The following is a 17,414-nucleotide window of genomic DNA, read 5'->3' as shown; positions in this document are numbered from 1 at the left end:
CATAGTCATAAAAGACAACTGCCAATGATGGAAAGACAGTAACGTTTAAAAGACATGAGGTCATATCCTGGACTACAACAAGGAAATAGAATGGTTTAGGATAATCATCTGGACACCATACTTTGAATGGCTTGACATCACTCCAGAGCTGTAGGAGATCCATAACATTTCACTAAAATGAAACATTATTGAATGAATATACTAAAACATGATCACAACATACTGGAAAGTGAAGTCTTATACACAGATGAATGGTAGTCTCATCTTAATTTCTGGTGTACACATTTATGCATTTGAGTCATTTATCTCAGAGATAAATGGTTGTCAGTTGAAGTCATGTTGCAGGGATTGAAGAGCTAAAGAAGACAAACATTTCAGTTCAGCATCAAGAGCATACTGCTTCTGTTAGTTCAGATCAAAGTGGCAGATCTTAAAGTGCTTTTTAAGGAGCAGTGAACTTTCTTTTATATGCTTGCCTGCATTCATCCTTCAATGTACCATTTTAAAAAAAAGATAACTGCTCCTTAATGTAATTTGCTATTAATGCAAATTTGCTACATGCAAAAGGTTGGTTCATTCGCCCCCATAACTCCTGTCACTGCTCCTCAAACAGGTTGGGTATCCTGAAATGGGACAAAGTGCCAAGTGAATGCACGTCTCATTGTCTTACGAGCATTGCTGGGTAAGAATTCTAATTACCTCTTTGTGTAATAAAGCATCCAAATAATGTTACAATGGAAAATCTTGGAAGGTTAACTTTGGCAGTAGTGCAGCAAGTATATTGTCAAAAATTATGTTTTGCATGGGTTTATTTGGCACATTTAAAAAAGGTATTTTGAATGCAACCATATGTCCTAAGCTGTATTATTCACACTTCATCCTCTTTGCTCACAAAATGCTTCCTGACATGTTAGGGCCTTTTATGGAATAGTTATTTTTCTCATTCTCAACCATCAATGATGTTCATATACAGGCAGTCCCTAGGTTGTGAATGTGTTACGTTCTTGAGTGCGTTCACAATTCGGTTTGTACCAAAGTCAGAAAACAATACGGAGCATTATAAAATAGCCTTCCATAAGTACAAGGAAACTGTTACATTGCATCTTTAAAATTAGTATTAACATAGTCCTGCATGGGATCTCATTCATAAGCACAAGCGTTTGTAAATCGGACCGTGGTAAATCGGCGGCCGTCTGAACGCCTTCATTCCACTACTATCCTGACTAAGGTGCTTCCTGATTTGAGCATTGGACCCAGTTATCACAGACTATGTCTCAAGTTACAGAGATCTCAAAGACTGCAGTAAATATTCTTAACTTGTTTACCACTTTCTCCTTACATCCCACCTCCCTATTCTGCACAAAATACCACATAAATATAGAATTGCAAACAAAAACCAAGCAACATTTTGAGTTAAGTACATATATGTGCTGGAGAATTAGAAGATTTTGATAAATACATGAGTTATGTTAAACTCTCATGGCCCTTGACTCCTTATTTGAGGACATTTGGGAGTGGAGGAAGATATTGTTAGCTAGATAAAAGTCTTTGAGATTTTAAAAGTTAACAAAAATGTAGATCCAGGAAAGATATTTCCTTAGGTAGAGCATATTTAAGGACAACTTAAAATAAAATGGGAGATTCAGTCAAATATTTTTTAGTTTTAGAATTCTGAAACATATTACCACTGGGATAGTGTAACTGAAAATCATGACATATTATTTTACAAGTATATGGGATAGATGCATTCGGAAAGGAGACATGGGGCAATTATTTCCAGGATCATTGTAAAGAAAGCTGTTTCGAAAGGTATACTGAACAACCTGCTGGTCTTCTCCTCACCAAAGAATTGCAGTAAACATTTTTTTAAAAAACAGTGTTTTAATGGAAATCAGGACTACTTTGTGACTGGGTGTTGTTGAAATTTTACAGTTTTCTCTAGGGTTTGCTATCACCTAAGCAGGAATTGGTGGAATCCCTGGAGTATGAAGTGTGAAGTTTCAGTGACTTTGTTTCAGAATCAGTTCAGCTTTTCAATCTGATTTATCTGACACAGGTTTAGCATCACCATAAAGCACAAACTGTCATGCGCTGATGTTAAATGTTTAATGTAAATTCATTCTAAAATGCTGGGGCATCTTATTATGAATGACCAATAACAACACTGAAAGAGTAATATGTAAATACTGTATGAATCAGCAACACATTATACAGTCTGTTTAGCAAGAGTGAAATCATCCTCTCATAAAATATATTGCTAAAAATGACTTTAAGTGACTGACTTTTACTTCTGAAAGAAATGTTGGCTCTGCATCCAACACATGTATAAAGTTGCATTTTTTGGGAGGGGGGGAAATGCAGAGGGAAATCATTCACCCATCCCATGGAAGATAGACAGCTCAAAGCCAACTCACTCTGTGCAAACTCGTCCTACAGCCCTAATAAACAATGAGTCATTTAAGTTGGCTAATAATTAAACTTTCGCCCCTTCATCTGGAAGGAAGTCACAACCAATCTGATTGACTGGCAGCTTCATTACATCCAACAGCACCAGAGCAAGTAGCCGGTGCATCCAAGATGTACAATGTAAAGGGGAGCATGGTTGCCCAGTGAAGGTGTTTTACGCTAAGGAGAGATCCTGGGAGAGGGGTGAGCTGATGGGCGGCTGGGCACTGGAGGGCAAGCAGTGCTGAATGGGGGAGATTGATGCCCCCTCTGCATGGAGGCTGAGGCCTCCAAATGATGTTCCCCTCCTTCCATCCCACCTTTACACACGCAGGCCTTTAAAATTGGCTGCCCACAGTTGCCACACTATCCGTGCCTGCCGTAGTTACCCACAGGCAACACGTTTTCCAGGTCAACACACTTGTCGACATTCTAAATTTACCTGTAACTACATGGCAGGCCAGCAGTCAAGTTGGCACCCCCCCACCCAGCGTTATGTGGGTGAGCGTGAGAGTAGAGGGGAAGGTTATACATTAGCCACCCGACTCATTTTACATGCTTCCCTACCACCACTCCCTCAATGACAACATGCCGAGCAATACCATATTAAATCCAGCCAATGGTATAATGTATAAGTGTAACAGACAATGAGTGAAATTACAATTTTGTTATAGATGTTTTCTAAACTGGTTGACATCAGGTCCTTCCAGCTGACAATAACGGCTCTCTGAAAAGGGAATGCAAAGCAACAGAGTATTGTCAATAACCCTAATTAAAATTCAAATGGAATGAAAATGGACTTGGGATATATAGAATGCATACAGATAGGAATTTCTTTTATGGAGCACCGCAGAGACGTGAAGTTGCATCGTTGAGAAATCCTGTTGCACAGGATCTCATACATTTATAGATTTATAACTGGATTCAACAATGAAACTCAACCCTAAATTGCCAGATTGTTTGTCCAACATCCAGTGCTGGATGACCAGAAATTTTCTCCAAGTAAATATTCATAAGACTGAAGACATTGTGCTCAGTCCTCACCACAAACTCTGCTCCCATGGCACAACCTCCAACCCATTTCCTATAAATTGCAAGAAGCTGAACCAAACAAAGAGCTGCAGAAACAGGAGGTCCGAAACAGACAAAAATAGAAATCGCTGGAGAAACTCAGCAGGTTTGGCAGCATCTGTGGAAAGAAAACAGAATAAACATTTTATATTATCACATTAAAATTGTATTGTAGATAAGTTTGAATAACGGAACAAAGATGTTCAATGTAGTTGTTACAATCCCCATGGAGACTGATAACTTCTGAAAGCAGATGACACTGAAGTTAATTGGGGTCTAAGTGAGGTGGACTATGGCAAGATGTGATGCAATTGGGTGACGTGTGCCGTGAGACCCATCTTGACCTTGAGATTACATTGCTCCATCTTTTACATTTTTCAAAAACAGTATGGTAAAATTCTCGCTAGGCAGTGGTGTGATGCCAGTGGACTATTGCTTGTTAAAGTACTTGTTAACACCACAACTCACCTCATAAATTCTCAGTTTCCCATCATAATAAACTTGCCAAATAAGCTCAACATTAGGAAAACTTGACAAGGAAACCAGAGTGAGCACCTTGTAGATTAAGCAGGCAAAAGTGCGGACTGCAGATGCTGGAGATTAGAGTCGAGAATGTGGTGCTGGAAAAGCACAGTGGGTCAGGCAGCATCTGAGGAGCAAGAAAATCTCCACCCCTGTGGCTCCCAGCCTCATTGCTGATGAAGGGCTTTTGCCTGAAATATTGATTTTCCTGTTCCTCAGATGCTGTTTGACTTACTGTGCTTTTCCAGCACCACACTCTTGACCTTGTAGATTAAACTCACTCTGGGCAACAAACTCTTAGGACACACATTTAATGGGCACTGGCTATACATACCCAATGTTCAAAGACATTGGCATCTGGCATGTGCTAGCCTCAAAGGATCCTCAAGGCACATCCCCATCACTTACTGCTTGCTTCTACACTTCAATGCTGGGTCATGAGCTGCACTGGCAACACTCATTATAATTGTGCAGCAAGGAGAATGTGTGTTCAGGGACATGCAACCAGCTCATGGACTGGACTGGACTGCATCCCCGAGCACTTTGCTTGTTGTGATAGCACTCACTCACTCTGAGCACACTTGGATGTTCAATACATCATGTCTTGTATTTCCTTTGCTGCCTTTTTGCACTTTGCTGTCTCAGCCGGAGAGAGCAGTCTTATGTTATCGCTATCTTGATTTGTCTTTAACCCAGACACAAAGCAAGTAAGCTTCTCCTTGGTGCCAACAGATCTCAGTGCAGTCAGGGGGGATAGTGTTCAGTCAGAGAGGCAGGCACAGCAAGTCCAGGGCAGTCTCTGATACCAGTCCAGCCCTAGGTGGCTAATGTCATGATCCTTTCCTCATCGGGGGGAAGAGCAGAATGATGAGTAGCTCATCACCCGGCTTGACTTGCTGCTCTCCTATGGGCTGCTTTCCTTGCAGAATGAGAAAGGGGCAGTTATTTCAGGAAATAAAAGTGGGTGAAACACTTATTATTTTTGGTCCAGGTGGGAAGTGTCCTAAACGAGTGAGTAGGCAGTTCAGCGGGCATACAGTGTCAGGATTTGGGGTGGATGAGGGTGTTTGGCTAAGATGTTGCATGTGTAGTGAGAGTGAGCCTTTGTTGAAGGTAAGGCAGAATGAGTGTGAGGTTTCAGGGAGAAAATGATCAACCTTACCTTGGCAATTGGAGAAGGACATTTACCATCTTCCTACAGAGTGGACATTCTTCCAAATGGCTGAAATTGCTCTAACCCAGACTAGATTAGCATGGTCTGGTGTTGTGACCTCTACTGATGCTCCTGAGGAAAGAGGATGCTTCGCCTGTACACCACGCCATGTGGCAGGTCTCCCGGGACCCTGCCCACAAAATGGGGTACCATTTTCCACTGTCTGGCATGACTGTGACAAATGTCATGAAATCTTCGAGGAGAAAGTGAGGTCTGCGGATGCTGGAGATCAGAGCTGAAAATGTGTTGCTGGAAAAACGCAGCAGGTCAGGCAGCATCCAAGGAACAGGAGATTCGACGTTTGGGGCATAAGCCCTTCTTCAGGATTCCTGAAGAAGGGCTTATGCCCAAAATGTCAATCTCCAGTTCCTTGGATGCTGCCTGACCTGCTGCGCTTTTCCAGCAACACATTTTCAGCAAATGTCATGAAATGTCCAGAACAGTTCCTGACTGACTGGGTTCACAATGGGCTTTCAAAAATGGCATGTGTGCAAGGGGTATCGGTAGAATTTCGGGTATCCACTGAGTGGCATGTTGTTGTGACAATGCACTTGATAAGATAGGTTGGAAATTAGGCATGGGTGATGCAATAGAGTTGGCTACATATAAGCACTATAGTAGCAGATATGGTGAGAGAACCTGTGATGTCTCGTGGTGCCGCACCCTTTGATAAACTTCATGTAACTCAGATTTAGTCAATAAAGCATTAGATTCAGCCCTTGAAGGTCCCAAATGTCTAACAGAAACAATTGAAGGATTTCCTATTTGAAGAGTTTAACAGTAATAAACTAAAACAACATAAAACCAAACATTACTTAACAGGCAAGGTTGTCATTAAAGCAAAATAGCTGTATATTTGCAGAATCTAGCCAATCAAATCTGTCTGACAACTCCTTTTGCTGGGCTTGGCTGAAAGCTTAGATCTCTATTACTGTATTAAAACTCCTGTGTCCCTGTTCAATTGACAACTCTGGCTCTCTAATTTCGACTGTCAATTGCACAATGTTTACTTTCACAAGGTTACTAGGCTTTAGGTGCTTATAATGTTTGCTATCAATACTTTAAAGTGTCTGCATATTTGATACATTATTGGCTTGTAGTGAAAAGGAGTTTTTGTAAGACTACAAACTAATGAATGAATTTTCCAAGTTCTTTTTTTACACATCCTTTTGTCACTGTAAGGTTTGTTGCTGTGGGCAGCAGATGAATAGAAATGATGAATGTAAGGGACTGAGGTAATGGGTAGGGGGGTGGCCTGACATAAGGCCATGGGTGTTGGGTGGGGGATACAGCTATGAGATAATTATCAGAAAAAAGGGAACCTTACTGAGAAACACTGCATCAAAAGAATTTTATTTTAAATCTACACTTGAGTTCTCATTTAATAGCACACCTTTTCAATTGAGTTGTATCTCTGGCTATTTATAAATGTGGACATCTGACTTCCCTGATGAAAATGGAATGTTTTGAGTGTACTGGACATTCTGTTACTGATTTGCTCTGGGTAATGCATGCTGTGAATGAGATGGCCTGGGAACAGCTTACACACTAGTGGTAAATAGCTCTCTGTCTCATTCAAATTGATTTTTCTCAGAGCAGTAATTAGAGTGAGCCGGGAAGATTTGTGTTCAGCTTTATCAGCAAAGTGCTCAGTATATTCTCAAAAGCCAGGCTTAGTGTTTTCTTGTTATAAATAAATGAATAGTTTCTGACCTAATGTGTAAAAAAAGACAGATTTGAACTTTAAATTGTTCTTATTTAAGATTACTTGTATTTGCTATCTCTGCCTTCTTCAGAGTTTCACATTATTACTTTTCAGTACAGTCTATTCACACAGAAAATGCAAAGAGTTGGAGAGTCATACATAAAACGTACGGGATAGGCAAGAAATTGGAACAACATTGACTAGTATTGTAGAGCTAATGTATATTGAAATGCATTTATTGTTAAATGATTATAAAAACAATCAATTTTGTATCATAAATGCAGCATTTAAAATGCACTGGATAATATTGCTACATTTTAAAATTTTTATTACTCAAACATCAAACCCAGATCCATTTTAAATCAGTCATTATGCACTTCCAAAAACCATACTTGCTGTTACTCTTAAGTAGTAAATTATGAAAAGGTCATTCTCTGGTAACAGGGTCAGTCAAAAATAAACAAAAACATAAAGTTTCTTAGAACCATACACATAAAGAGTAGAGGAACGTTGGAGGTGATGCTGAAGGAGCCTTATTCCTTAAGCTTGTCTAACAGGTTTGAGATTCTTGCTCCCTATGCTGATGAGAGAGGGGGCTGTAGGAAGGATGAACAAACTCACAAGAGAGGGGAGCAAAGAGAAATGCAGTTGCAATCAGGGATAGTACATTCAGGGAAATAGACATTGTTCTGTATGGCTAAGATCAAGATTTCAGAAGGCTGTTAATGGGCACAGTGCCAACAAGATTAACAAGGTAAACATATGGTGTAGGAAAAGTGGGTTTTAATCCATGAGACATTGGCACCAGTAATGGGGAAGGAGGGAGCTGTTCTGATGGGAGAGGCATCACCTGAATCATGCTGGAAACCGAGTCCTAGCGAATCATATAAAAAGGGCTTTGGTAGAGCTTCAAACTAAATAGTGGAGAGTGGACAGTGGTGGGTGGTATCAGTCGCAAGGAGAGTTAAAAACATCAAAGATAAAGGAGAAGGTAGGATTGCAGGTTAGTGATGGAGTTGATTGTTACCAGAAAGTTGTTACTAGAAAAGGAAGGGTCAGAATGTATGAATATCAAATTGCACCAAGGAAACAATATTGTATCTTAATGAACATAGCATTTGCAATAATGTTGCAAAATGGGGTAAATGAATATGATCTCATAGCAATTATGGAAACATGGTTATAAGGAGATGAAAACTGGGAATGTAACATTCAGGGATATTAGACTTTTCACAAAGAGAAGAGGGATGGAAAAGGTGGTGGAGTAGCACTATTAATAAAAGATGAAATGAGAACAGTTGTGAGTGACAATCTAGGTTCAGATGATGCAGAGTCCACTCGTGCATAGGTACTAAACAGCAAGGGAAAGAAAACATTGGAGGAGTAGTGTACACATACCAAATAGCAGCCGCACAATAGGAAAAGTTACTATGTAAAAAAAAAGAGCAATAACTATGAGTGATTTTCATCTTTATGTTGATTAGGATAATCAAATTGGAATGGGTAGCTATGACAACAAATTCATAAAGTGAATTAAGGATCGGTTTCTGAGAGCGAGATCTCATGGATCCAACCTCAAGGAGCAGGCTATTTTGGATCTGGTAATGAATAATGAGACAGGTCTACTAAATGACCTCAGAGTTGTGTATGTGTAAGGCTGAGATAGATACATTCTTGATCAGTAGGGGAACAAGGGTTATGGGAAAAGGGCAGGAATGGGTATGTGAGGGGTTTTAGATCAGCCATGAGCCTATTAAAAGGCAGAGTAGGCTTGGAAGTCTGAGTGGCCTACTCCTGTTCCTATTTCTTATGGTCTTAAGAGTACGGTCCAGGAGAGAATTTGAGACAGGCAATACATAACACAATGTGTACTGAGCAGTGTTTGTAGATGATAATGGACTTGTTAATGAGTGTGGTTGTTAAACAGGCCTCCAGCCACATTTTAGGGAACTTAGCTAGAGGTTACCATGACACAATCATTGTCATGCCAAACTTTATTGGTCTGCTTAATAAAAGGACACTAAATAGTTCTGCTACAATAGGAATTTGATCTGACTGTGTTCAATGGTCAAACAACAGCATCACTCACCATAATTCCAGCTACATTGTCTCAGTACAATTAGTCGTGCCTCAGTGTTAATGACTGTGATATGTTGGGAACTTCTAACCGAACTGAGAATTTCATAATCAATTGTAGTGATACAGAAGTTGAAATCAATTATCCAAAATTTCAGTCAGGTGATATTCTATAATTCTATGATAATTGTGTTCATGAACTCATTTGAATTCATCTTTTGAATAAAGTATACCTCAGTTCCAAGTTTGTGTCCTGAAGATCATTTGAACAACGAATTGCCCAGTATTTACAAGGAAGCGAAGAGGAAACAAAGAACATAGAACAGTCCAGCACAGTACAGGCCCTTCAGCCTTCGATGTTGTGCCGGTCTTTTATCCTACTCTAAGATCAGACTAGCCTGCATACTCTTCATTGTACTATTATCCATGTGTCAATCCAAAAATTGCTTAAAATGTCCCTAATGTACCTGACTCTACTACCACTGCTGGCAGTGCATTCCATGTACCCACCACTCTCTGTGTAAAGAACATCTCCTCTAAACTTTCTTCCAATTACCTTTAAATTATGTCCTCTTGTGATAGCCATTTTCACTCTGGGAAAAAGTCTCTGACTATCCACTCTATCTATGCCTGCCAACATCTTGTACACCTGTATCAAATCGCCACTCACCCTTCTCTGCTCCAACGAGAAAAGCTCTAACTCCCTCAACCTTTCTTCATAAGACATGCCCTCCAGTCCAGGCAGCATCCTGGTTAAAAAATCTCCTCTGCACTGTCTCTAAAGCTTCCACATCCACCCTATAATGAGGCGATCAGAACTGAAAGACAGTATTCCATCTGTGGTCAACCAGGGCTCTGGAGAGCTGCAGCCTAACCTCAGGGCACTTAAACTCAAACCCCCGCTAATGAAAGCCAACACACCATATGCCTTCTTAACAACCCTATCAACTTGGGTGGCTCAAGGTTGCTCAAAAGAGCATTTCTAGTGTACCAATGGGATATCTTGCAACCCCCCCCCCCCCACACACACACACACACACACACATCAGGTGGCTGATGTAGTCATTTCTGAATTACACAGTAAAGCAAATTTGCTATTTGCTGACTCTTTTGGTGGATACAAGGTTAGAGGATAGTGCTAACTGGACATTCCACCACCTTCCCACCTCCCTTCATCAAGGAATGCCACTTCGTTGAATGAGGGGTTCCTCAAAACCCCACACCACTTCATTTACTTGATTTACATAGAACATAGAACATAGAAGGATACAGCGCAGTACAGGCCCTTCGGCCCTCGATGTTGCGCCGACCGAGTCCTACCTAACCTATACTAGCCCAATAACTTCCAAATGCCTATCCAATGCCCGCTTAAATGAACATAAAGAAGGAGAGTTCACCACTGATATGGGCAGGGCATTCCATGAACTCACAACCCGCTGTGTGAAGAATCTACCCCTAACATCTGTCCTATACCTACCACCCCTTAATTTAAAGCTATGTCCCCTAGTAACACCTGACTCCATTAGCGGTAAAAGGTTCTTAGTATCTACCCTATCTAAACCCCTAATCATCTTATACACTTCTATCAGATCTCCCCTAAACCTTCTCTTCTCCAATGAGAACAGCCCCAAGTGCCTCAGCCTTTCCTCATAAGATTTTCCTACCATTCCAGGCAACATCCTGGTAAACCTCCTCTGCACTCGTTCTAACGCTTCCACATCCTTCCTATAGTATGGCGACCAAAACTGCACACAATACTCCAGATGAGGCCTCACCAGAGTCTTATACAACTGCAACATGACCTCAGGACTCCGGAACTCAATTCCTCTGCCAATAAAGCCCAGTACACCATATGCCTTCCTCACAGCACTATTTACCTGGGTGGCAACTTTCAAATTTAGTAGGATCAATCTCTCAATCCTCTCTATAGTACTCAATGCAACACCACCAGTGCCAGTACTGCAAAGCTATTAGCCGTTGGTTCAACATTCTCGGTGTGGGGAGGGGGAAGATATCCATCCCACAATAGGAAGTGCAGCAACTAAATGTCCCTGGTGAAGCCAGGAGTCCCAGGAAATAGGATTCCCTCCACCAATTAGGAATTTTATTCTGTTAGTGATCAGGTTGGCATGGGTGCCATGGGAATTAATTACAGATGCCAGGCTCCCTGGTACCCACACAAAATTCCATCCTTTATCTTTTATCTGCGTTCTTTGCTATCCTTGTTCATAGCTTTATTTTAGTACATTGTGTGAGAGCTATTAATCTCCTTATTCCTCACCCATCATTTCCCTTACTGCTAACATTAGTTCTAGTGCACTTTTAACTAATCGAACATCTTTATTCTGATGACCTTTAAAATATGAATACCAAAATTGAAATTCTAATGGAATCCAGATAGTTGTGGCGATGCAGAATTGTAGCTGTTATAAATTGAAGTGGTCTGAGGAGGTCTTTTATTTGCAGCTTTCTCACATATAAATTTACTGGTTCTCTGCTGGTAAAAGGTTGTTAATGAAGTCAGATTGTGAAACAGCATCAGGAGATATAATTGCTAATACTAAAGCATTCCCAGACTGCACCTGTATGCGACAGCAGGATTTATAACTTGTTAATTGGCTATTTTTAAGTGTAAATATTTATTAACAAAACAGAAATGTATTACTAATTATATGAAGTGTTTGTCCAAATCCATTCTTTGTAACTTTGATCTAATTGACTGTATTGGATGTGCAAATTAAGAATGGGTACTATTCAGTTTGAAGAAACAGTCCTTTTTCTCAATCTCTTCATGGAATCTAGTCCTTTGACAAAAATAAAGTTGAAATTGCTGCAGATATACTTACAAGTAATGTATACTGTAATATCTACAAATCAATAGCATGTTGTTTTAACATATTTGTTATTCAATTTACAATTCTCCTCAGTTTTCTTGCACTTCTAGACTTTATTTTGCTTTAGTTTGCAGTCATAATTTTACGTCTACACATATAAAGTTACTTTTGAAATTATTGACAGAAAAACAAGTATACAACTTGAGAATAGTTAACACCAACAAAGCTGGGCAGAGTGAGATCCTTTACAGAAATCCATCTCCCGGAGTGTAGGTTTCACATGGATTTCGTGAACACTTTATAAACTGAGTATTGTTTGTTTTTAAGAGCAAGAGAAAGTTATTGCTGCTTCCCTCCTCGACAAACATTACGAAATAATTATCAAGGATGTGAATCCCAGGGTTAGCAATTTATCTTAGATAATGGTGCATAAAAGGTGGCCTTGTCATCTGAAGAGATGGACATTTAAATCCATCAATAGCAGTGGAATTCTGATATCAGGTACTCTGTATACTTGAAGAACAATGCTATACAGCTGATTTTGTGCTGCCACTCACGGTGCATTTCCAACCCTCTTATACGTAGGTAAGCACCTACACACAGGCTTTCTCCAGCTGGGCAAAATGTAAATCACAATGTACAGTAAAACTTCCGGCTAGTTTCACTGCACAGTCATTCAATATATGACTAAGAATGGGCGGCACGGTGGCACAGTGGTTAGCACTGTTGCCTCACAGCGCCAGAGACCCGGGTTCATTTCCCGCCTCAGGCGACTGACTGTGTGGAGTTTGCATGTTCTCCCCGTGTCTGCGTGGGTTTCCTCCGGGTGCTCCGGTTTCCTCCCACAGTCCAAAGATGTGCGGGTCAGGTGAATTGGCCATGCTAAATTGCCCGTAGTGTTAGGTAAGGGGTAAATGTAGGGGTATGGGTGGGTTGCGCTTCGGCGGGTCGGTGTGGACTTGTTGGGCCGAAGGGCCTGTTTCCACACTGTAAGTAATCTAATCTAATCTAAACATAACCCCATGAACAGTTCAAATATGAGCAAGATGGTGGAAAGTCAGGACCACCACCTGACTTGATAGTGTGAAGGGATTAACACATTAAAGTTAGATCCAGCAACAGTAATGGCATCTGCAGGTGAGTAGTTGTTTTTTTCTGATGTAGGTAGACAATTTTGGGAGGCAGCAGTTCCTGTTCTTCACTAGTTCTTAGGTTTTGACCCTATACATCATCTGAATTTCCTCCTTCAACAGAACATGTACTCTTTCATTTTGCCCTCTCTCAGTCAAAGTTCATTCTGGCTTTTGTTCTTCAGATCTTCTTCAAGTTCTGTACGTTTGGCTGTTCTTAGCCACATTTTCACATAGAATTCAAAGTACAAGATGGTGGTTAGACTCAAATGTTCAGCAAACCCAATGAGTCAATTATGATGAATTCCTTTGACATTCTTTGTCTTGTCTGTTATCTTCTGCAAATTTCACACTTTATTTCTGTTTGCAAATTCCTGCTATCTCAAGTCTTATGAACCTCAGCATGTCTTTGTGTCTCGTTAGAGACAAATTAGTTTCCTTTGCAAAGATCTATAATGTCGTAGTGCTTTTCTTCATGACACTTGATACACATTGTTGAGGAATTGACCATGATCCAAGCTCTGGAACTATTGTGATGGTCTAACAAATAAATATGTTGGCCAACCTGTACCATTACCCTTATCAATCCATTAATATAATCCATCAGATATTGCTGAGTGAACTAATGGTGCAATATTTGGTAGATTTGCACATGCCCATGGAAATTCTATGGTCCTTTGTAAGGTAAGTTCCTGTCAGCCAGAACATGCAAAATACACAGCAGCTTCTTTGGGGGATTTGGGACCAGTATAAAGGGGAATCAACCTCTTTGCTATTAAAATTAAAGAATACTTATAATGCAATTCAAAGTCTGAACCAGCAAGTGTAAGTTGGAATATTGAAGTCAACATCAAATCAGATACACAAAGCAAAATGAAGAGAGAGCAAGACACAGAAAAGAAAGCAAAGTGAAAAAAACTTTTTGTAAACCTTCAACAAATGAAATCCAAAGAACTAAGATGTCACACTTACATAAGTTCATTTTCAATGCTGGAGAGGTTCTTTTGCAGTAGTTAAAACTAACTGCACTATTATAGGAATGTGAGACTAGACAGCCTCAACGTTTTTAGGAGGCATGCAAATATATTTGAATGCCTCTTTTAGCTCAATGTATTTGAATGGACTGTCTCCACCACTGCAAGCTGCCCTCAAAGTTGTTGTGGGTGGCAGAAAAGTGAGGGAGACAGTCACACATCTCCTTCTGGAATGTGCCTGTGCAAAGAAGATCTGGACAGAGAGGTTATGTTGAGGTTCATTCTGAGCAGCTCCATGACCCAGGACTCCATGTTCTACAGTCTGTCCTCTGGGATGCACTCTGAGACAAACATCAACTGTGTCTGGAAGACCATTAAGACACTCTTTGATTTGCCTGGAACTTGTTGATCTTACACTGCAAAGAGTTGTCCTTGACTGAATGTTGAGGGATACACAAAAACTTGCGGCAGCTGTCATCAAGGTGCAGTGGGGAAAGACCACTGTCTAAAGTATTTCTGCCAACATATGAAGGTGCACTCAGTTATCACACCCTCTCTTTGGCCCAATTTATGTAAATAGTGTCTCACATGAGTGACAGATGCCTTTGATATTTTGCAACTGCAGGGAATATCAGATTCCAATGTTTGTTCTTTTTTATATAAAAACTATACAGAACTGCTTTAGTATGTGTGTACATCAAGTGTTTTTGTGAATAAAACATATTTTTGCTTTGAAAAGATTTAGACAGTGAGATGCTTTATTCAGATAACTTTTGTAGAAACTCAGTCTTTTGGAAAGTAACTTCAGGATGAATGTGTTTAATTGCATGTGTGTAGTCACCACAGATTGCTATCCACAGTTACATAATTAATCGGGACTTTCGCCTTTGTTTTAATTGCAAAGGGCTTTCCATTAATAACAATTGGTAAGAAATGATCTGGCTGTGTAGAAAATTCTCTCAATTAGTCAGCTCAGTTGGACTAAGTCACTGCTTAAACTTGATTCATTTCACATTGTTTTGTTTTCAAGTTGTTACTATAATACTGATAATAGTTTTGTTAGCATTGTGAGTTTAAGATTGTTTGCCGGACTTCCTGTTCTGAGGCCTGCCTACTTTCAAGACCATTTCTCCATGCTTCCACCCTCCATTCAGTCCTTCTAACCTTCCTCCTGTATCCACCTTGTTGTCACTTCCGTTTCAAATCCACCCTGAACCCACCCCCATTCCCTGGCATTTCTTTTAAAGTACTAAGGGTCCATTTCTGTCCTGGCTGCCATTCTAAACTTGCACTGAATTTCTGGATTCCACCTAGTATCAGAAATTGGTTGGTACAGATACTGCTGCCTGCACTGACCAACCTCTATCACTAGATAGGGGCTGGTCAATTAAAACTTTAACAAGGAAGTTTAGTTCTAACACTTATCACAATTATATTTAGAACAGGGCTCTTGTGGCACAGTGGTAGGGTTCCAACCTCTGAGCAAGGAAACCTCAAGTCACACCCACTCCAGCAGTGTGCAATAACATTTCTAAATTTGTTGGTTTAAAATACATCATAATCACATTTTTATTTCTTGTATATTTTAATTTATTTTAAAAGGTTCTTTTTATTAATGTAGGTATTAAGGAAAGCAGTACACCATTTCAGCTTAATGAGATTTTAAATTTATTTTCTGCTGGAAAAGATCTAGAAATACCTAACTGCAGTGTTCTTTACATTAGATTACTTACAGTGTGGAAATAGGCCCTTCAGCCCAACAAGTTCACACCGACTGGCCACCCACCGAGACCTATTCCCTTTACTGTATTTAGTGATAATTTTATTTTGCAACTTAGAAATAGATAATACTGCCCAAGTATTGAACTCCTACTGTTTCTCCTTGCGAACAAAATGGTCTACGGGAGCCTAAGTCTTGGTTTAACATTGATTACGAATGGAGACCATGCTTCACTTAAAGCTGTTGCACTTCTAGCCACAATTTTCAGGAACGGAGCCACAGCTTTAAATAAGGAATTGCTCTGTCCCACAGGACTAATTTCCATTGCCTCAACACATGGCTATATTATCGTTACTTTATTTTAATTTCTTTTTGCTTTTCTCTTTCTTTTTCTCTCTCCTCTCCTTTAGCTTGCAAGCGTAAAGAGCAAGAACAAAGCCGAGACCGAGCCACCACTCCCAAAAAGCAGCGGCTTGTCTTCACTGATCTTCAGCGCCGCACATTGATCGCCATATTCAAGGAAAACAAACGGCCATCCAAAGAAATGCAGGTCACCATTTCGCAGCAGCTGGGGCTGGAGCTCAACACAGTCAGCAACTTCTTCATGAACGCCCGCAGACGAAGCATGGACAGATGGGTGGATGAGCCATCTACCACCACTGGGCCACCAGCGTCAGCTGCAAGCACTTTTACCAAAGCGTGACAGAGGGGGATTGTGGGCAAGCAAGCGTGCCTGCTACTACACTCTGGAATTAAGACAAAAACCAAAACATAAAAAAAAGGCTTTAAACCAAATAAAAACACGATTTTTAGAAATAAATAAATTCCAAAGAAAATCAAATCGGAGACACGTGTACACCTTGCTCCACGGCAGGGTTATAAAGGAGCTGGTCGGGAGATAAGTTGCACTGTGTCGCTGGCTGTTGATGCGGGTCTGGAAGCACATAAAAAGTACATATTCGGGTAATTTTCATGACAAACTCTCGCACTATAAAGGTCATTGTAGAATAGCCTGTATGAGGAAATGACCTAGTCATAGACTAAATATATTAAAAAGAAGTGTTTGTTGATATTTAAGTCTGGATGGAATTTATTTCCGAAATGTCTCTGTTACCAAAGAAGATAAAAGACACAAACTTTTCCAACAAGGATTGGAATCCCAAAACAACTCTTTCCCCACTCCCTTCCCCCTCCCCCCTCCCAAAAAAAGATAAAGATCGAAAATGATTTGTCACTCAATGGCTAGTTGCAGAAACGAAGTGATAGAGAGGAAAACTTGTGCCAATAGCAACAGCTGCCTTAATGATAATCACATGTGATGGTACGACATGACTTGTTGTTGCAATACCTACAAGATGACTTGTGCCATATACAATACCAAAAACAGAGAATTTTCCACGAAAAACAAAATCTTTTTTAAATGTCTCGTGCTACTTCATGAGGCATAACATCACTGGATACTGAATTTTTAAAAAAAAATGCGGGTAGAGTACCATCTAATGATAAAGGTTCTTTTTCAATGAACTGATTCGCTTTGCTGTGGGAGTTAGGCACCTTGTTGATGAAGACGAAATTAGACACTAGTGTACTGAGAAAAAAAACAACTTACCAGATTCACAAAAGAAAAGAACCAAAAATAACCAAGCTTTTGGTATGTAAGAGTAATAACATTATGATGAATAGTACATTGTTAAAAATGAATATTAAGGTACTATTGAAGAGGC

At 40.1% G+C, this 17,414-nt stretch overlaps 1 protein-coding gene across 1 annotated transcript in view; it reads left to right on the top strand.

Annotated features, from left to right (window-relative positions):
• Nucleotides 1-16,393, top strand: part of onecut3b (one cut homeobox 3b) — a 99,946-nt gene extending 83,553 nt beyond the window's left edge. Inside the window, exon 3 of the mRNA XM_060846278.1 lies at nucleotides 16,101-16,393. Within this exon, the coding sequence (XP_060702261.1) occupies nucleotides 16,101-16,393 (293 nt within the window). The remainder of the gene's footprint in view (nucleotides 1-16,100) is intronic.
• Nucleotides 16,394-17,414: the final 1,021 nt, after the last annotated feature.

This window comes from Hemiscyllium ocellatum, chromosome 28 (assembly GCF_020745735.1).
Source record: "Hemiscyllium ocellatum isolate sHemOce1 chromosome 28, sHemOce1.pat.X.cur, whole genome shotgun sequence".
Taxonomy (NCBI): domain Eukaryota; kingdom Metazoa; phylum Chordata; class Chondrichthyes; order Orectolobiformes; family Hemiscylliidae; genus Hemiscyllium; species Hemiscyllium ocellatum.
This window is presented reverse-complemented; position numbering and strand designations above follow the sequence as displayed.